The sequence below is a fragment of the Schistocerca gregaria genome, chromosome 7 (genome assembly GCF_023897955.1).
Source record: "Schistocerca gregaria isolate iqSchGreg1 chromosome 7, iqSchGreg1.2, whole genome shotgun sequence".
In the NCBI taxonomy this organism is placed as follows: domain Eukaryota; kingdom Metazoa; phylum Arthropoda; class Insecta; order Orthoptera; family Acrididae; genus Schistocerca; species Schistocerca gregaria.
In genome coordinates, this window is record NC_064926.1 from 487,054,552 (window position 1) to 487,076,748 (window position 22,197).

Here is a 22,197-nt window from a genome sequence, read left to right on the forward strand (position 1 = left end):
AGGAAAAAAGCGGGAGGGTAACAGTAGCCTGGGGTGTTTAGAAGTTTGACTAAAAATCGGAAGGTCCTCGGAATTGTTTTCTGTCGCTTATCGCTTCTATCCATTCAGAAAACACTTTGTGTCTGTGAAAAAAGTTGTGTTCTTCTGTTTTTCTCACCGTGGGTTTGACTATAAGTCAATCTAAAACTGGGAGTGTAAGTCAGCCATGCAACATAGGGCACTTTGGGAACAAACAAATATCAGAATTGACAACAGCTCTGCTTTACTCTCTCAAGGAGCGTTTTCCGCTCTTTGTCTCTATTGTGCAAAACCACCCTGTATGTACAACTATCGTGTATGGGCGTACTAACAGATGTCAATGCTGTGAAAACTGAATAACAGAGAAAAGCGAGCCCTTTGATAGAAGAAAAATGACAGCCAAGGTGTTAATTTCTGAACTTTGTGGCAAAGAGGTTTTGTAAGAAGCACTCCATATCACCAACAGAGAATTGCGTGGATTAGGAGGAGGAAGTAGTCTTCTTATTTCGTGAATTCAGAAAGCGACGCCCTGACGGTGTGTAGCAAGTACTTTTTGACACGTAACGAGACGTTATATGAGGAACAAGCAAAATACGCAATAGCCCTGAGATACTGCTGTGTTCATCTGCCTAGGCTGGCTGTTGCTTTTACGCTAATATTGCAAATGCGAATGACTGTCCGACGGTATTAATATGATGACCAGCAAGCAATATAAGTTAGCACGATCCTTGACGAATCTCTAATGGATACAGGGAAAACAACCCGGTGTAATATCACCAAGGAACTGTATGATTTCGAATGCATTGAAAGCGCGGCGGTCTTTTGTTTCTTACGAACTTGCGTCAACGAACTTGGCGTATAAATAGGACGCGGCTAGTTCCCGAGGCGGTTGACCGCAGCGAGCGGAAGAGGGCGGTGGAACGTGCGCGTTCAGTACCGCTGGCTTCCATCCTGAGGTCAGTGCTTTGCGCCGTAATACGGAATTTATACTAACTCGTTCTAATCACTGCGTAGATCTTTGTACTTGTGCCTCAGACAAATGTTTCACTACAGTCATTTGTATCAAAAGTGCTTAACCCAAGAAATGCATTTAATGACAGCGGAAACAGAATGGTCAATATACTGAGAAAAATGAGTGATGAAGTATACGGAAGCGAAACATGCATAACTGTGCATGAGTTGAATGTAAAAAGATAGGCAATTACGAAGACCTGCTCGCTGCAAAAAGATAATAAAAAATCACTGTGGACCATACATCCGACATTCGCATGCCGTCTGGAACTTGATGGCCTTTCTTTCGAGAAAATGTTTTAATGAATTTGTCACTGCAATGACTTTCTCTTCCCTTCGGTTTCAGAAAATAAAATTACAATAAACGACTGTGCAGATATTTCCAGTACTGTAGCAACAAGTCTCTTTTTATAGTTTTTAGTCCTTGACATTTCTGACAGGGAACGATAAGGAATCCGTACAAGTAATATCGAACATATCAGTCGACAGCTCTAGATCGATTTTAACACAGCGCTATACTAACACCCCTCCTCGGTCTCTTGACAGAATTGGAATCGCAATTCCGTACTGTGCGGACAATTCATTTTCATATGGTTTTCTGTCTGAGCTGCAGCTATTGAATGCGTTCATACGTACTTGATTTCCCTGCTACCATTACTTTTCCGTTTTTGTGACTGTGATTCTTTTACTTTCAATAAATACACCTGTAGCAGGTATACCACCATCAAATAAAACAAAAGCCACCTGATTCCCATTCATTACATATTTTGTTTTGAAACTAAAAACAATAGTATACAAAATGGACATGTTTTCATGATCAGTTCATTATTCCTGTAAACACAAGGAGAAATTCGTTGGAAACGGGGAGTGACACGCCGGATAGGGAAGTGTGTGTACGTACCTTCGCGGCAAGTATAGTGTTGTGCTTCAAACAGCCGAATGCAGAGATGTTATGCGTGCTTCCAGGTGTAGCATCTTTGCAGTTCCTATCGTCCCAGCCAAACTTATCGATCAATTATATTTGCAGACCTGTCTTTAAATTATTTGTTTTGATGCCCATGATTAAATGTTCGTGTACAGTTCTGCATAGTAACCTTTGTATTTTAAGCAATACACAAATTTTGCTTACGATTTTATAAATTCTGTGCTGCGCAGTCAACAACATTCTATGAGCTCACAAAACAAGGAACACGAAAGGGAGGACGGCGAGGCCTCAAGGTACGTTGAGTGGTGTGTAGCTAACGTCGTGGAAACATAAATATACGGATATCTTTGAAATGCGTATTTTACTACGTTTCTTAATCTGCTGACTGCGTATTGTGATGCGTGTAGTTCTTCAGCTGCATCGTCTTCAGAGTTAACATCAACGTCGCATTCAACAGACACAATGAAGCGAGCAGCTGCCAAGAAATTGATAGAGCGTTATTTTTACCAGTTAACCGATGGCTGTGGTAACACCAACTGTGATAATGAATTTTGTGCGTCGAGTGGGAAAGTATGTAAACATTGTGTGATTTCCTATTGGTTATATGTTACATTGAATTTATTCTGGTTTATTTACGTAACTAACGTGTTAATTTCGTGGTGAACAGGTTAAGTCGTTGACACCAAACCAGGCAGCTGTACAGGCCATTCAGTTGTTCTCTCAGGAAGCACGACTTTGTGATGCACAGCCTACAAAAGTTGCAAGGACACAGCAAACCATGACGACCAAAAATAATGAAAAGGATTCAGTGAAGGGAGATGATGTGACAAAGAATGACTCGTGCATGGGTGCAATAACCCCAACTAAAGTATTTACCATTCTCAATAAATTGGAGACGAATGATTCAGCACACTGTACAGGTAAGGAAGATGGCACAATATTAATTTTCATTTTAGCATCTAAATGGTTTCTATTTTTCCTATGTAAAGATATTGACGAAATTTGTTACTGAAAAGTTGTGAACAAGGCCTGAATTTATCTTTGCATAAACAAATATATACTGAGACATTCGTGAAGCAATGGAAATTGGCATACATTTCATTTTTCTCTCTTAAGCCATATCAGGAACCTGAAACTATTATTTCAGAACTAGGTTGAGAGGAACAGATAATACTGTTTGAATCAACAAATTATGATTGGTTTTGAAGAATGTAACCTACATTTTCTGTATGGGATTACATACTCTGTATAACCAGACACACAGTATTATTGTGTACCTTTTTGAATGAATGAAAATCGTGTGTTTACCATTTACCTAACTGATTTAACCTATAATAGCGTAGACAGCCTCATAGTCTGTAGTTAGATGTTCTGCTGTGCTCATCACTATCATTCAATATCACTGTCTCCCGCATATGCGTCCTACTAGAGACAGTGAATGTAAAATTAGATTAATAACTGTCCCCACACAAGGGGTATAAGCGACCATTCTTTTCTCTCATCAGTGACTGAAATGATAACAATCCTAAAGAAACTTATGTGGTAGGACACAATACTGTCCTATATGAATCACAGATTTGATGTGGAACCATTTTTACGATGATGAAGTGGCAAGCAGGTGTGAGAAAAATGCTGAAATATCTAACAGATAACTTCTGTTTCTTGAGTTACTGTAGTTTGGTACTGGGGATAAGTACTGAGTGCAGAGTGATGCCATTGTTGTACTCACAAGGAGAGGTCCCCAGCAGTTTGATAGACTTTTTTAAAACATCTGTACTGTGGTATAGGTTAATGTTCCAGCTATCACACCTGCAGCCATTCACCCTGGTAGGCACTCATTTGTGAGTTATTGACGAAGAAAATTACAGAGTTTTGTATGGCGCTCAATAGTAGCATCATATTGACTGGTTGTTGGTGTAATGAAATGCAGAAGCTCATGGGTTTGAATCTCGTCATGTATTTTAATTTTTTATTTTTAAATATGTATTGTAGTTAATTTGCTCATTATTGTAATTCAGTTAATTGGATTAAATGTAATTTCTTATTTGTATTCCCATTTCACATCATTTTAATCATCATATCAGCTTCTTCGTTTGCTCTTTTTCCTCCCTGTCATTCATTTTGAACTTGAAATCTTTGTTAATGTGATTTTAATTAATTTTGATTTAATTTCTTTAATTGTTCAACCTTTTGGTCCATGTTATTGCAATCATTATTTCTGTTCCTCATTTTTGTTGAATTCCTTCTTTTGTTTAAATCTTCATCTCCGTTGTTTTGTCCATAGTGCATTAGGAATTAAGGCTATGTTTTAAATGTTTGTACCGTAATTACCATAAAAAACCTTGTAATGAAAAATGTTTTGACACTGTAGCACAGCCGATGTAAATAGATAATTTCATGTTTTGTTTTTAGCCAGTAGATTGTCATTTTCAGAGATTTAAATATTGTAATAGATAAGTATAATTAAATTCACATTCACTAAAGTTCCAAGCTGAAAAAGATTGACACAAAGAAAAAATGAGAACAGATGAAAAAAATGATAAATTATGATATGACAAAGAAACAGAAATAAGAAATAAATTTAAACCAATTAATTGAATATAAATAATGATCAGTTATTTTGATAAATATTTAAAAATAGAACAGATTTAAGGCACATGATGAGATTCGAACCAGTGACCTTCAGCATGTGAAGGCCTTACACCGTGCAACCACTCTCCATAATTCTTCTCTTTTTTTTAGTATTGAACATCACATGAAATTACAAATTTTCTTCCCCCATCAATTACTCTCTAATGAGGGCCCACCATGGTGAATGCCTGCTGGGTGTGATAATTTTAACACACATCACCACGTAGGTGGTTTCCAAAAGTTGGTCCCACCACTGGGGCTCTCTCCTTGTCAATGTGGAGCTGGGAATAATTAAAAACACCCTGTGGTGTTGTAGTTGATTTAAACCAACTAAACGCATTCTCCAAAAATAGTAAATGGGTGTGAAAACACACTTGACCTCTTAGCAACAAATAAACCTGAGTTAATAATGAGCATCAAAACTGATACAGGGATTAGTGAACACGGGGTTGTTATAGCGAGAATGAGTACTACAATCTCCAGATCCTCAAAAAATAAGCGAAAAATATACCTATAATATAATCTCCACTCATTCAAAATTAATAACATAAGAGTAGAAAGATGTGGCTTGAATTCAAAGAAATAGTATCGGCACCAGTTGAGAGATTTATACCAAATAAATTAACAAACGACGGAGGATCATCCTTGGTACACAAAACTGGTTAGAACACTGTTGCAGAGACAATGAAACAAATATGCCGAATTTAAACAGACGCAAAATCACAAAGATTGGGAATCTTTTACAAAAGCTTGAAATTTAGTGCGGACTTCAATGCAATATGCTTATAACAGTTTCCACTACGAAGCTGTCTCGATACCTGGCAGAAAGTCCAAGGAGATTCTGATCGTATGTGAAGTATGTTAACGGCAAGAAGCAATCAATGCCTTCTCTGCGCGATAGCAATGGAGATACTATCAAAGACAGTGCTGCCAAAGCAGAGTTACTAAACACAGCCTTCCGAAATGTCTTCACGAAAGATGACGAAGTAAATATTCCAGAATTCGAATCGAGAGTAGCTGCCAACATGAGTAATACAAGTAAATATTCTTGGAGAAGTGAAGCAACTTAAATTACTTCTGGTCCATACTGTATACTAATTAGGTCCCTTTTGGAGTATGCTGATGCATTAGCTCCATATGTAACAATCATAGACAACCGTTCGCTCGACGAAAGGTCCGTAGCCAAAGACTGGAAAGTTGCACAGGTCACACCACTATTCAGGAAAGGTAGTAGGAGTAATCCACAAAATTACAGGCCCATATCATTAATGTCGATATGCAGCAGGATTTTGGAAGATATATTGTGTTCAAACTTTATGAATTACCTCAAAGAAAATGGTCTATTAACACAGTCGGCATGGGCTTAGAAAACCTCGTTCCTGTGAAACACAACTAGCTCTTTATTCACATGAAGTGTTGAGTGCTATTGACAAGGGATTTGAGATCAATTCCGTATTTCTGGATTTCCCGAAGGCTTTTGACACTGTACCACACAAGCGGCTTGTAGTAAAATTGCATGCTTATGGAATATTGTCTCCGTTATGTGACTGGATTTGTGATTTCCTCCCAGACAGGTCACAGTTCATAGTAATTGAAGGAAAGTCATAGAGTAAAACAGAAGTGATTTCTGGCTTTCCCCAAGGTAGTGATATAGGTCCTTTGCTGTTCCTTATCTATATGAACGATTTGGGAGACAATTTAAGTAGCCATCTTCGGTTGTTTGCAGATAGTGCTGTCATTTATCAACTAATAAAGTCATCAGAAGATGAAAACAAACTGCTAAATGATTTAGAAAAGATATCTGAATGGTACAAAAAGTGGCAGTTGACCCTAAATAACGAAAAGTGTGAGGTCATCCATATGAGTGCTAAAAGGAACCCGTTAAATTTTGGTTACATGATAAATCAGTCCAATCTAAAAGCCGTAAATTCAACTAAATACCTAGGTATTACAATTACGAAGAACTTAAATTGGAAGGAACACACAGAAAATGTTGTGGGGAAGGCTAACCAAAGGCTGCGTTTTATTGGCAGGACACTTAGAAAATGTAACAGATCTACTAAGGAGACTGCCTACACTACGCTTGTCCATCCTCTTTTAGAATATCGCTGCGCAGTGTGGGATTCTTACCAGATAGGACTGATGGAGTACATCGAAAAAGTTCAAAGAAAGGCATCACATTTTGTACACTCCTGGAAATGGAAAAAAGGACACATTGACACGGGTGTGTCAGACCCACCATACTTGCTCCGGACACTGCGAGAGGGCTGTACAAGCAATGATCACATGCACGGCACAGCGGACACACCAGGAACCGCGGTGTTGGCCGTCGAATGGCGCTTGCTGCGCAGCATTTGTGCACCGCCGCCGTCAGTGTCAGCCAGTTTGCCATGGCATACGGAGCTCCATCGCAATCTTTAACACTGGTAGCATGCCGCGACAGCGTGGACGTGAACCGTATGTGCAGTTGACGGACTTTGAGCGAAGGCGTATAGTGGGCATGCGGGAGGCCGGGTGGACGTACCGCCGAATTGCTCAACACGTGGGGCATGAGGTCTCCACAGTACATCGATGTTGTCGCCAGTGGTTGGCGGAAGGTGCACGTGCCCGTCGACCTGGGACCGGACAGTAGCGACGCACGGATGCACGCCAAGATCGTAGGATCCTACGCAGTGCCGTAGAGGACCGCACCGCTACTTCCCAGCAAATTAGGGACACTGTTGCTCCTGGGGTATCGGCGAGGACCATTCGCAACCGTCTCCATGAAGCTGGGCTACGGTCCCGCACACCGTTAGGCCGTCTTCCGCTCACGCCCCAACATCGTGCAGCCCGCCTCCAGTGGTGTCGCGACAGGCGTGAATGGAGGGACGAATGGAGACGTGTAGTCTTCAGCGATGAGAGTCGCTTCTGCCTTGGTGCCAATGATGGTCGTATGCGTGTTTGGCGCCGTGCAGGTGAGCGCCACAATCAGGACTGCATACGACCGAGGCACACAGGGCCAACACCCGGCATCCTGGTGTGGGGAACGATGTCCTGCACTGGCCGTACACCTCTGGTGATCGTCAAGGGGACACTGAATAGTGCACGGTACATCCAAACCGTCATCGAACCCATCGTTCTACCATTCCTAGACCGGCAAGGGAACTTGCTGTTCCAACAGGACAATGCACGTTCGCATGTATCCCGTGCCATCCAACGTGCTCTAGAAGGTGTAAGTCAACTACCCTGGCCAGCAAGATCTCCGGATCTGTCCCCCATTGAGCATGTTTGGGACTGGATGAAGCGTCGTCTCTCGCGGTCTGCACGTCCAGCACGAACGCTGGTCCAACTGAGGCGCCAGGTGGAAATGGCATGGCAAGCTGTTCCACAGGACTACATCCAGCATCTCTACGATCGTCTCCATGGGAGAATAGCAGCCTGCATTGCTGCGAAAGGTGGATATACACTGTACTAGTGCCGACATTGTGCATGCTCTGTTGCCTGTGTCTATGTGCCTGTGGTTCTGTCAGTGTGATCATGTGATGTATCTGACCCCAGGAATGTGTCAATAAAGTTTCCCCTTCCTGGGACAATGAATTCACGGTGTTCTTATTTCAATTTCCAGGAGTGTATTATCGCAGAACATGGGAGAGAGTGTCACAGTAATGATACAGGATTTGGGCTGGAAATCATTAAAAGTGAGGCATTTTTCGTTGAGATGGAATCTTCTCACGAAATTCCAATGACCAACTTTCTCCTCTGAACGCGAAAATATTTTGTTGACACCGACCTACATAGGGAGAAACGATCACCACGATAAAATAAGGGAAAGCAGAGCTGGTACGGGAAGACATAGGTGTTCGTTCTTTCCGTGCGCTATACGATATTGGAATAATAGAGAAATGTGAAGGTGGTTTGATGAACCCTCTGCCAGGCGCTTATATGTGATTCACAGACTGTCCGTGTAGATGTAGAATTGCGGGTGGTTGTGTATCATCATATTGTCATATTTATATAAATACTTCAAGAAACTGAGATGACATTTCAAAGTGATCACCAAATGATTCGTTACAATGGTTTAGTGTGTTGTACATTTACAAAGGTGGGCCATTTTATTGGCTTTCACGTACAGGTGAAATTACTGTGCCGAGTGGACATATATGTAACCTGAGATCACCACATTGGAAATTGCCAGTTCAACTTTACAGTAACTAAAGCCAAATTTCCTTCCCTGTCATCACATTTGTTGGTCTGCACAACTCACTATGAAACTATTACTGCCCAACGTAAATTAGACCTGGATATGCATTACAGAGTAGCGTTTGGCTAAAACATCTACTAAACAATAGCTGTAGATTAGGCATTTGTCACATTTTTATGCCAACAAAGTAGTAAAGAAAACTGATCTTCCCATTGGATGCATACAGGAATACAGTCCCATTACACAAAAATAATTCCAGAAACAATGTGAAAGTAATGGGACAAGTGCAGAATTTTTGGGTTTGTGGCCAGGGACCAATAAAAAAATGGCATTTCTAATGTAAAACAGTTGAATTTCAGTTTTTTATTACGGGTAAATTATGAAATATAGAAACACATTGCTCCTGGCACTGGATAAAGGAATGTTCAAACTTTAATGTTTGCACAGACACTGTGCCATACATTTGACATTAGCACCATACGTTCCTTGAGAAATACTGAAACGGTACTCCATTTCACTCCACTCGTGAATCAATGGGTCCCTGTTTACTGAATCGACAGCCTCAACAATTCAGCTTCTCAGATGTTGAAGGGTAGCTGCCATAGGTGGCTCAAGGGCTCTTTATCACTTACGTACCCCCACAAAAAAAAAAATTGCAAGGCGTGAGGCCTGGTGTGGGATGCCAAAGGCAGTAAACGAGATGGTGTTGTCCACTTCTTCCAATACAATGTTGTGGAATGGTGGAGTTAAGATAACACTGCACCTCAAGCTGAAAGTGAGGTGAGGTGCTGTCATGTGCAAAAGTGAAGTCATTGAATTCCTCTTAATGTTTAGAAAAACAATCAGTTTTGCAGCATGTCCAGGTATAAGATTCGTGTCATAGTTCCCTCTACAAAAAAAGAAAGATCCATGAACTTTGAACAGAAACGGCACAAAATACACTCAGTTTCTGTGAGTCCATTTTATTTGACTTGTCCTGGAGAAATGAAATTCAAAATCCATACCTTCTGTTAATATCACTGGAAAGCAAGTGCTGCAATAACTGCAACTTACAAGGTTTGCATGCAAATGTCATTTCAGAACACAACAGACCATTGTTTCGAGGAAGTGGCCCCCCCTGTAGGTTCGGAGATTAGAATAGGCCAGAGGTATTCCTGCTTGTCGTGAGAGGTGACAAAAAGGAGTCTCTCACATTTAGGCCTTTATGTGATGGTTCCCTGTAGGGTTTGACCTCCATTTTTCAAAATTTTCCCCAAGAGTGAGCCAATTGGGAAGGGCGCTTGACATGGTGCATTGTGTCCATCAAGCCTTGAGATCTTTAGCCCACTTTCTTGTCATCGCACTGCACATCTTCCTGGGTGCCGTTTTCCACCATGCAATATACAGTGTCACTTTTTGCACCGACGATGACTATGGACTTCTTTGCATCTGATAGCCAACATGGTAGCCAGTCCGTTGTGGTGGGGCTGCCATGAAGCTGTGGCTGTCAGAATAAGGATGGCGAAGGAAATAACTGTCTGCAATGTGTATCTTCCTCCAGATGGTGCAGTAACCCAGAACGTATTAGCTGCATTGATTGATCATCTCCCTAAACCTTTCCTACTCCTGGGAGATTTTAATGCCCATAACCCCTTGTGGAGTGGCACCGTACTTACTGGCCAAGGCAGAGCTGTTGAAACTTTACTGTCTCAGTTCGACCTTTGCCTCTTAAAGACTTTGGGCGCCACACACTTCTGTGTGGCTCGTAGTAGTTACTTGGCCATTGATTTATCCATTTGCAGCCCAGGACTTCTCCCATCTATCCACTGGAGAGCACATGATGACCTGTGTGGTAGTGACCACTTCCCCATCTTCCTTTCACTGCCCTGGCATCAGGCCCATGGACACCTATCCAGATTGGCTTTAAACAAGGCAGACTGGGAAACTTTGACCTGTGCAGTCACCATTGACTCTTCCCCCACACAGTAACATCGATGTGACGGTTGAGCAGGTGACTACAACAATTGTTACTACAACAGAAATCGCGATCCCTTGCTATTTAGGATGTCCCTGGGAAAAGGTGGTCCCTTGGTGGTTGCTGGAAGTCGCTGAGGCAATTGAGAAGTGTTGGTGAGCTCTACAGAGGCATAAGCGGCACGCTTCCCTGGAGCACCTCATTGCCTTTAAGTGGCTCTGTGCCCATGTTCTCCAGCTTATCAAAAGATGGTATCAGGAGTGTTGGGAGAGATACGTCTCGACCATTGGGTGCCATGCATCACCCTCTCAAGTCTGGACGAAGATCAGACTTCTTTTTGGGATCCAGACTCCAACAGGTGTCCCTGAGATTAACATCGATGACGCGTTATCTACCAACACAAACACAATTGCTGAGCACTATGTTCGGGCCTCTGCGTCAGAGAACTACACCCCTGCATTTCTTACCATCAAATGGCAGATGGAAAGGAAAGTCCTCTCATTCGCTACACGCCACAGTGAACCCTATAACGCCCTGTTTACAGAGCGGGAGCTACTCAGTGCCCTTGCACGTTCTCCGACACAGCTCCTGAGCCAGATTGAATGCACAGTCAGATGATTAAACATCTTTCATCTTAGTACAAGCGACATCTCATCATCATCTTCAACTGGATCTGGTATGATGGTGTTTTTCCATTCAATTGGTTGGAGAGCACCATCATTCCGGTGCTTAAACCCAGTAAAAATCCATTTGATGTGGATAGCTATTGGCCCATCAGACTCACCAACGTTCTTTGCAAGCTGCTGAAATGTACGGTGTGTCGGCGGTTGGGTTGGCTCCTGGAGTCATGTGCCTACTGGCACCAGAGTCTCCAAGGACCGTTCCCAATTTTTATCCAGAATTTCCTGTCGCTTCGTACTATCAGTGTCCAAGTTGGTGACTCCCATGGTTCCCCCCATATCCAGGAGAATGGGCTCCCGCAGGGCTCCGTATTGAGTGTATCTCTATTTTTAGTTGCCATTAATTGTCTACCAGCAACTGTAAGGCCAACCGTCTCGCCTTCTGTGTATGCAGACAACATCTGCGTTTCGTACTGCTCCACCAGTACTGGTGTTGCTGAGCGCCGCTTACAGGGAGCAATCCACAAGGCACAGTCATGGGCTCTAGCCCACAGTTTCCAGTTTTTGGCCGCAAAGTCATGTGTTACGCACTTCTGTTGGTGTCATATCGTTCATCTGGAACCAAAACTTGACCTTAATGATGATCCACTCACTGTAGTGGAGATACATCGATTCTTAGGACTGATTTTCGACGCCGAATTGACTTGGCTTCCTCACCTCCATCAGCTTAAGCGGAAGTGCTGGCAGCAACTCAATGCCCTCCGCTGTCTGAGCAACACCAACTGGGGTGCAGGTCGCTCTACGCTGCTGCGGCTATACAGAGCCCTTGTTCAATCCTGCCTTGACTATGGTTGTGTGGTTTATGGATCGGCAGCACCCTCAGCATTGTATTTTTTGACCCAGTGCACCACTGTGGCGTTTGCCTAGCGACAGGAGCGTTTAGGACGAGTCCAGTGACCATTGTCCTGGTGGAGGCTGGAGTCCATTGCAGGTTGTTGTTATTGTTGTTTTTGTTGTTGTGGTCTTCAGTCCTGAGACTGGTTTGATGCAGCTCTCCATGCTACTCTATCCTGTGCAAGTTTCTTCATCTCCCAGTATATACTGCAGCCTACTCCCAGTATATACTGCAGCCTACATCCTTCTGAATCTGCTTAGTGTATTCAGCTCTTGGTCTCCCTCTACGATTTTTACCCTCCTTGCTGCCCTCCAATACTAAATTGGTGATCCCTCGATGTCTCAGAACATGTACTACCAACCGATCCCTTCATCTAGTCAAGTTGTGCCACAAGCTCCTCTTCCCCTTAATTCTATTCAATACCTCCTCATTAGTTATGTAATCTACCCATCTAATCTTCAGCATTCTTCTGTAGCACCACATTTCGAAAGCTTCTATTCTATTCTTCTCCAAACTATTTATCGTCCATGTTTCACTTCCATACATGGCTACATTCCATACAAATACTTTCAGAAACGACTTCCTGACACTTAAATCTATACTCGATATTAACAAATTTCTCTTCTTCAGAAACACTTTCCTTGGCATTGCCAGTCTACATTTTATATCCTCTCTACTTCGACCATCATCAGTTATTTTGCTCCCCAAATAGCAAAACTCCTTTACTACTTTTAGTGTCTCATTTCCTAATCTAATTCCCTCAGCATCACCCGACTTAATTCGACTACATTCCATTATTCTCGTTTTGCTTTTGATGATATTCATCTTATACACTCCTTTCAAGACACTGTCCATTCCGTTCAGCTACTCTTCCAACTCCTTTGCTGTCTCTGACAGAATTACAATGTCACTGGTGAACCTCAAAGTTTTTACTTCTTCTCCATGGATTTTAATACCTACTCCGAACTTTTCTTTTGTTTCCTTTATTGCTTGTTCAATATACAGATTGAATAACATCGGGGATAGGTTACAACCCTATCTCACTCCCTTCCCAACCACTGCTCCCTTTCATGCCCCTCGACTCTTATAACTGCCATCTGGTTTCTGTACAAATTGTAAATAGCCTTTCGCTCCCTGTATTTTACCCCTGCCACCTTCAGAATTTGAAAGAGAGTATTCCAATCAACATTGTCAAAAGCTTTCTTGAAGTCTACAAATGCTAGAAACGTAGGTTTGCCTTTCCTTAATCTTTCTTCTAAGATTCAGGTTAGGCGTGTGCAATTGCTCTCCAGTTACGTTGCACACGTTTGTAATTCTCCTGTGCATCCGAATTACCGTCTCCTTTTCCTGCCCATGGCAGTTAATCTCCCTCATCGGCAGCCCAGGTCAGGGTTTACAATTGCAGTTCATGTGCGATCCCTTTTCTCCAAACTGGAGTCCTTGCCTTTACCACCTATACTTGAGGTTCATTCACGAACACCTCCATTGTATACACATAGGCCACTGCTTCGTCTGGACCTTTCACATAGCCCTAAGGACTCTTTTAACCCTGTGACTCTCTGCTGTGACTTCCTCTTGCTTCTCGACATTTACTTGGGCCATGAAGTGGTTTACACTGATGGCTGATGGTCTCATTGGCTTTGCCTATGTTCATGGAGGACATATAGAACAGCACTCCTTACCAGATGGCTGCAGTGTTTTCAATGCAGAGCTGGTGGCCATATCTCGTGCTCTTGAGCACATCCGCTCATGCCCAGGTGAGTCATTTCTCCTGTGTAGTGAATCCTTGAGCAGCCTACAAGCTTTCGACCAGTGATACCCCAGTCATCCTTTGATTGCAACCATCCAGGACTCCATCTATGCTGTGGGACGGTCCAGTCATTCAGTGGTGTTTGTCTGGATCCCAGGTCAACTAGAGATTGGCTTCTCTGAAACTGACCTGCATTGAGAACTACGCCGCAAGGTTTGCTGCTTTGGGAGACGAAATGGCATAACCTCAGTACGCACAACAAGCTGTGTGGCATTAAGAAAACTACGAATGTGTGTAAGACCTCCGTGTGCACCTCTCACAGCAGCTCTGTGGTTTTATTTGTGAGGTTGAGTTTTAACATTTTCTTTAAGTTTTAGCACATGTCCTTTGTCCCTGTGTGTCCTCCACCCTAGTGCTTTCAGGGTGGAGGTTTTAGTGTGTTGCAGAGTGGCTGGCTTTTCCTTATTAACCTCATGGTCAGCCAGCCATGGTAACCTGCTATCTTGTTTTAACATCTTCTACCTGTTTCTAGCGTCTTTGTGGTTTTCTTTTCCCCTTTTGTCCGTTTAAGTGTTTGTTGCCCTCCAGTCGTTGTTGTGGTTTTTCCTTTTATTCTGTTTTGTGCTGTAAGTCTCATTGTCTTATTCTCACCCTCGTGGCATTATTTCCTTTGGAACAGGATACCGATGAATTCATAATTTGCTCCCTTCTTCCCTCTTTTAAACAAACCAACCAACCGAGGAAGTGGAAGTTACTGGACTGCCTGTCTTGTGGACTTCAGAGGGCTCCATGGGAACGCATCTTGGATATGTTCGACATTTTCGTCAGCCATGCTGACTGACCAGTGGTCTTCCCTTTGCATATGCAACCAACATCCAAGAATTTTGTATACCATTATAACTATGATTTTGCAGGGGTGGCTACCCACCTGTTTTCATGTATGTATTGCAGTTTTGTTTCCTTTCCTCTTTCATCGTTTGTGGTCCCCTTTCGGAGATGATTTATTCTACATTTTCTGTCTGTAGTGTGAACTGTTTGGGGAAGAATTCCCCCCTTAGTGTCTACTGTGTGGATTCCTCTCTGCCGTAGTCCTCCTCCACCCCACTAGGTCACCAGTCCATTTGGTGGCACTGTTATGTACCCATCTGGCTTAGCCCAATTTCAACACTGGGATTACCCTTCTGACACCTAGCTGCTGCCTCCCCATGTTATGCATAGGAGTGGTTGCATGTCATTCTGAGCATAACACCTTCCGGCAGCACCCTTTTCGATGGCCATCTCTTAGATTGGTAATGGATCATAGAATGCAACTTTTATGACCCTGCAACCTTCCCTTCCATGGCTACACCCTGGGAGGTGGTCTAGGTCGCCAGCTTTGGGTGAAACACTTTCCACACTATCTGGTTTGTACCAGGATGGATGAGAACACACTCAGCATTACAAAGCAGCTATTTTTTGTGTGGAAAATACTGAAGACAAGTTTGGCAAAGTGGAGTGTCTCAGTAAGAGAACAGTCAGGTTCCTTGATGATCATAGCTGCATTTGCCACCCAATGTGCAGCTCTGTGATTGTGATAGTCTTTACAATGTCCCAGTGCTTATTACACCTCACCAGTTCTTCGTCTCGTCCAGGAAGTCGTTTATCATAGGGACTCGTGCTTCAAACTGATGAAGAATTGCAGGCCATGAGGAGTAAATCATTTCATGTGCAGAAAAGTCGGAAGGACATCTGCACCTGTAGCTACACCTTTATTATGGCTTTCAAAGGAGAAGCACTCCTGGAGAAGATAAAGGTAAAGTGTTAATGGTGTCATGTGAAGCCATGCAACCTGCCACACATGAGGTGCTTTCAGTGTGTGCGTTTTGTGCTAGTGTTTTCCCAATGTACCGAGGACTCTCTGCGTGGTGACTGTGGACACCCATTCTGTGAGGGAGCCTGTGTTCTGCCACCCATGTGTGTTAATTGTGATGACTGTTACTCTCTGTGCTCCACCAGATTGCCTGGCTTATAAGAATGAAAATAAGGTCTCGGAGTGTAAGTTCCTTGATAATTTATCTTACACTGAGGCTGGTCAAACATACGACTGACTTCACTGTGTGTCCATGACATCCACTTTTGCCTCTGTTACGTCCTTTTCCCTCCTCCCTCTTCCTTACCCCAGTCCCATCCTGCTCTCCTCCCCCCTCCCCTGCTGTTCCCTCGCCCTCCCCAAAAGGTATGACTCCCCCTCCCGGCTGAAGGAGTGCAGCCGTCTTTGGTGCCCACAGAGACGAGGCTCCTTCCTGGGATCCGCCTCCCCCATAGCCCCCAGAGGTGCCATCTCTCACCTTGCAACCTGAGTCTGACCTTTTATTTCTGGATGCCACACCGACCCCGTCCTTGGTGATAATGGATGGTGATCCGGAAGTGTGATTCCCTCCAACCAACATGCCTCACATTTGGATACCTACTCCATCCTTAATCAATGGAATTGTAATGGTTACTACCTTCAACTCCCACAACTGCAGTCCCTTATTGCCTTTTACTAGGTCATTTCTGTCATTCTACAGGAATCTCATTTTAAAGATGCTTACTCGGTGACCCTTTGTGGGTTCTGTGCCTTGTGTTGGAACTGGGTCAGCCCTTTGTGGGCTTCCAGTGGCGTCTGCATGTTGGTCCTTACAGATGTTGTTTGTACATGGATCCCACTTCATAACCCATTGGAACCAGTTGCTGTTCATGTCCACTTGGATTCTGCAGTCATGGTTTGCAATCTCCGTCTCCCTTCTGACAGGCCACCTGTATCTGTCGCCCGCCCTCCCTCCCTCCCGCTCGCTCGCTCACGGACCCGCTTGCTGACTGACTGTGGTCCCCCAGTTCCATTTTTTGGGTCTTCTTTGTGACAACAGACTTACTTGGTTTCCCCATATCTACCATCTGAAGATTGGCTTTTTCTGTAAACTTTGTCCATCACTTCCTTACCCACACCTTTTGAGATGTAAATCGTTCAACCCTTCTCCACCTATTCCATGCATTACTTCTGTCTTGTCTTGAGTGTGGTTGTCAATTCTATAGATCAGCTGCCTTTTCCATGCTGTTCCTCTTGGATCCAGTTCACCATTATGGTATCCGTTTTGCACTAACCTTGTCGATAGTCATCTGGTTGGCACTGGGATCGCTTCCCTTTTGATTTCGTGGTCCCAGCTCCTGGTTTCCCATGTCATTGCTATCCACTCTTCCCCTGCTCACCCCTCCTATTCTCTTCTTTTCATGGCTTTGGACAGTCACCCACTTGCTGCATCCCTCGGTTGGGTTTACTGTTTGAGCTCTGCCTCACTTCTCTCTGCTGAGACTTCCACATTTCCTCCTCGTCCTCTTCCCCACATTCTCTCCTGATCGTCCCTCCTTGATTAGTTGCTCAGTGTTGGATCCAGACGGATTTCTTAGGGATCCAAAAGCCTCTACTGCTCCAACGGTGTTCCATTGTTTGTTACAATTACTCATGCAGGAGTTTCAAAATGCCATTGGTTTCAAGATGCCATTGTTTTTTGCACCAAGGCTCTAAATCGATTCATTATGTGGCATATGCCTTAATGTCTCCTGTTGGCATGGAACACCATCTCTTCTTGCCTGCCAGATGTGGGGTGTTTACTTCCGCAGTTGATGGCAAACTTCCGGGCCCTCTGCTTCCTTAAACAGCCCTCACTCAGCCGAGTTTTATTATGTACAGACTGAATAGTGGCCTTCAGGCTGTTTCTCAGAGTTTCTCCCGCAACTCCTTGGTCTCTGCCATCCATGACTTTCTCACTGATGTTGGTGATGCTGCTTGTTAAGTTGATTTTCTTTAGGTTCCTGGCCATGTAGGTATCCCTACTAATGAGCTAGCTGCTCATCTGTCTGGGGGAGGGAGGGGGTGGCTTCCAACTACCCATCCCCATTCTCCATGATACATCCAGAGGCGGATTTGTGGCTTTACATCAAATCCATTTTTGCTCTATCATGGGGTGATTCTTGGGAGGCTACCCCCCACCCTTCCTGCCGTCTAGAAAAAAACTTTGCGCCGTCAGGGAGACTCACACCATAAGGCATTCTTCCCTATCATTCTCTGCCATCTTCGTATTGGTCATACTAGGTTGACCTGTGGTTTCTTACTCCGCAAGGAGTTGCACTGCCTCCACCCCCATTTTGTAGTCGTGAGGCTCCCGTCATGGTGATTCATATTTTGCTTGTCTGCCCCTACCTTGTGGACCTTCACACTAAATATGCCCTCCCACATTCCTCGTCTTGGGTGTTAGCAGATGACCCTCGCATGATTATGTCTGCGCTCAGTTTTCTTCATGAAAGTGGTTTGTACTCTCAGGTTTAAGTCCTTCAATTTTCCTCTGGAATTTGAGCCCTCAGTTGGTGTAGACGTTGGTTATAGAGGTGTTGACCTTGCCTCCCCACCAGCTGTGTTCTCCCTGCCTTTTTCCCTGCATTTTGTGTGGTCTGTTGTGCAGTTTTGTTTCCTCTTTTCTTTGTCTTCTTCCCCTGGTGTTGTCCCTGTTGTAGCATGATTATTGTATGGTGTGGGTGTCAGGGACATTCAGGTGGCGGTGCTGGTGCCCCACTATGCATAGCATTTCTGGAGCACCTCTGCTCTCCCCATTTCCACCCATCCCCCTCCTGTCCTTTCCTCTTCATGCTAACCTACTGTTCCTTTCCCTTCATTTGCTCATTATCCCCTCCCCTTGACTGGACTTTGCTGTTTGCATGGTTCCTCCCTTGATTCCTCCCTTTTTAAATCATGGGACTGATGACCTCATTGTTTGATCACCACCACCAGCACCAAACCAACGAGTGTATCGGTAAAATAAAAAATGTTTGAAGATTGGATCACTTTAAAATCTCCCACCACATGATAATTATGGTATGTAACTGTAGAGCTCCTTGGTGCATGTGCTGAGAAAGTTTATAGTCCATCACACACAATTCTCATCAGAATACAAGGGCTGTGAGGAACTGGTACATTCACAACTAGGAGAGTTGGCTGTGGTGTTCCATGGATGCGTGTATAATGTGTGTGTGAAAGCATGTAGCAGATACACCAATGTCCCACATGGACCAGCTCCTCTAGAACACACAGGTGCAAGCTCACAGTCTGTGCTGTATACATACTGTGAAGCAGAAGATTTGAATGTGATGCAGTCTTAAAATGTATTTTACATTCAAATGGCACATTGCAGTTACAGGTCTCTTATCAAAACTTTATCTAACAATTGATACTCTAGGTAGGCATATCAACAATGTAGGAAAAGATATGTTGCTATTTACCATAAAGAAGCTGAGTTAAGTTGCAGACAGGCACAATTAAGTCACTTACACAATGCTTTTGGCCACAGCCATCATCATCAAAAGACACACACACCCCATTCATACACACAAGAAAGCACACCTTATGCACACGACTGCCAACTCCTGCCGCTCAGGCCAGAATGCATCTATCACGCGGGATGAAAGCAGCAATCTGGAGGAGCTGGAAAGGGGACGGATGAGATAATAATGTACAGGTGTGTGTGGGTGGGGGGGGCAGAAACTCTGTTAGGTGTCAAGAGGTTGTGAGGCATTGAGATGGAGAAAAAAAGAGAGGAGCAGAGAATTTTTGGCTGGTATATTGGCAGAGGGCAGGAAACAGAGTGTGGGAGAAAAGAATGGGGAGGAGATTTCAGGAAATAGGGGACACCAACTGTTGGGCGGAGGGTGTGAGGACAGTATGTTAACATAGTTGACACCAAGATAATTATGGGAGTGGAGAATGTATTGTAAGGATAACCCCCATCTGTGCAGTTCAAAAAAGCTGGTGGTTGAGGGGGTGTTACGAAGGCTTGGATAGTGGAGCAGGCATTGAAATCAAGCATATTATGCTCAGCTGCATGTTGTGCCAAAGGGTAATCTACTTTGCTCTTGGTCACAGTGTGGCAATGACTGTTCATGCTGGTGGATAGCTGGTTGGTAGTCATATCAATTTAAAAAGCTACATAGTGAGTGCAGCAGAGCTGGTAAATGTATGAACAATAATGGTCCTGTTAAATGTGTGAATAATAACAGTCCTGTAACACTATTTTGAGGTTCATCTCACGCTACTAAAGATTTCTCTTCATTACAAACGATCCCCCTCCTTCCTACACACACACACACACACACACACACACACACACACACACACACACGGGCCAAGGGTGAGAGCATCTGTGCCACATTCCTATCCCATTATCCTGCTGTCTTTCCCTGTCTCATCCCTTTGCTGAATGTCCCTCCCATCTATCAGCCACAATTTACTGCACCCTTCCTAGCTTCTTGCTCCTCTCACCCACCCCACCCTACCTGACAAAACTCCCTCTCCCCAGTAAGATAGCAGCACTGGGCAAGTTTATTTGTCTTGTACTGTGGTTCTTGGGAAAATTAATGAATAACCATCAAATATTTTCAATAATGGTTATAATTCAGTGAAAAAGTGAAATATGACAGAGGTACTTACACGATAAGTTTGCTGAATTTTAAAAATGTTTTGAACTGCCAACATTTTCTCCATATTCTCTACATGGAAAATTTTTCCTGTGGCCAGATAACATTTTCAGTCTTGAAAATGATTGTTCAACATCACATGACTACAGGGAAAGATTTAAGAGCAGCAACGTCAGACAATGTGAAATCATCTAGATTCTCAGAGCTTTTCTCTCCTTCCAGTAACTGAGCGATCTTCTGAATCGTAGGCTAACCAGGATTTCTGTGAAGAACTGCATCCAATTTTCTTCTAAGTCTCTCACCGATCGGACCTGGCCAACTCTTGCTCTGTGTCCTGAGTCCTTCGACGAAAGCCACTGCCTTAGTAACTTCCATGTTAAGAGTCTTGTGTTTCTCAGTTAGGTCTGGAAGGCTACCCAAGTGCGTTCGGATGAGAGATAGGCTGTATAACATGCTGGAATTCTTTAGGGCATCCTTGGCTTATGTTATGGCTAAATTTTCACTATCTTCAGAGCCCTTTAGGACCTGGAACAAGAAAGTAGTACTCTATTGAATATTGGTTTAAAGCTGAAAAATACTGTACGGAGAAATAAGCTTAATATTGGAATTCTATGTTGTGTTCGTTTCCTTTGCTTATTCAATTTATCCAGAACTACATACGCATTCATACCTCTTCAACTTTCCTGTGGTTGTCTGCATAATAGTCCGCAGCTGAAATCCACGTTCCCCAACTTGTCAAGACTGGTTCAGGTGGCAGAGGACAGTCTGGGTGAGCAGTCTTGAAAGCTTTCACTTGACTTGGTGCCTTGATGAAAACCTTTGCTGAAGATATAAGGCTGTTGAACTTGGGCAATGTGGCTCTGACCTCTTCAGCGACTCGATGGATGCCGTGAGCCAGACACGTGAGGTGAATAATTTTAGAGTAAAACACCTGGAGATACTCTGTGGCCTTCAGCATATATGCGCCACTATCCGTCACAATGGCCAAAACCTTGTTCTCCCTGCGTTTCTGATCTTAACTTCTCCATAGTACGCCTGAAAAATAATCAAAGGATTTTACAATTTTTTTTATTATTGGCTCAGGATATGACGTAAAAAACTGCACTCTTATATTACGTATAATTTATTTTAATCTATTCAATATTGGTGAAACTTACACAATGCTTCCTGCACAGTGTGTGAAATTGTGGCGTGTGTCGTTTGCTCCACTTCTTTGCACAGTATGAGGTGTCCTCGTCTAGCCTCTTCAGCAGAGTGTTTTCCAACTATGACTTGCACCATATACCAAACACAAGAATCAGTGGTTTTGTCAACGGTTAGCCAGACCGGAGAATCACCAATGTCTGTAATAGAGAAACTAAATTTAAAAAATATACATAAACATGTGGACACTACATAGGAGACATACATACGAAAACAAACTATATCCGTTTTAGCACTTACATATATTTTGACTATTTTATTATGTATATATCTTGACCAAAATAATAGTCATTTAGTTCGCACAACAAAATTATATTCTTTAAAAATAAATTTACTTTCTTTTTTGCAGTGAACATTTTGAGACAGACTGTCTCCTTCTCAAGTTCTTTCTTCATTTGTCTTTCCCCTTCTTGAAAAAGCTCTCACTCACTTTAAATTTAGTTTTTTTTTTAAGTTCAAGTAATTGTTCATTTTACAAAAATTAACATTCAAACATAATTTAAATGTATTTTTCTAGATGTTTTTTT

The 22,197-nt window shown here is 43.2% G+C and overlaps 1 protein-coding gene across 3 annotated transcripts in view; it reads left to right on the forward strand.

Annotated features, from left to right (window-relative positions):
- The first annotated feature begins 1,939 nt into the window (after window positions 1-1,939).
- The window catches only part of LOC126282147 (ubiquitin-protein ligase E3A), a 126,420-nt gene continuing 106,162 nt past the window's right edge, over window positions 1,940-22,197 (forward strand). Inside the window, exons 1-3 of one of the 3 annotated variants that reach the window (XM_049981649.1) lie at window positions 1,940-2,247; window positions 2,362-2,524; window positions 2,622-2,874. In XM_049981649.1, coding sequence (XP_049837606.1) covers window positions 2,198-2,247; window positions 2,362-2,524; window positions 2,622-2,874 — 466 coding nt within the window. In that variant the 5' untranslated portion in view covers window positions 1,940-2,197. The remainder of the gene's footprint in view (window positions 2,248-2,361; window positions 2,525-2,621; window positions 2,875-22,197) is intronic. The other 2 variants (XM_049981650.1, XM_049981651.1) reach the window with 2 other exon arrangements.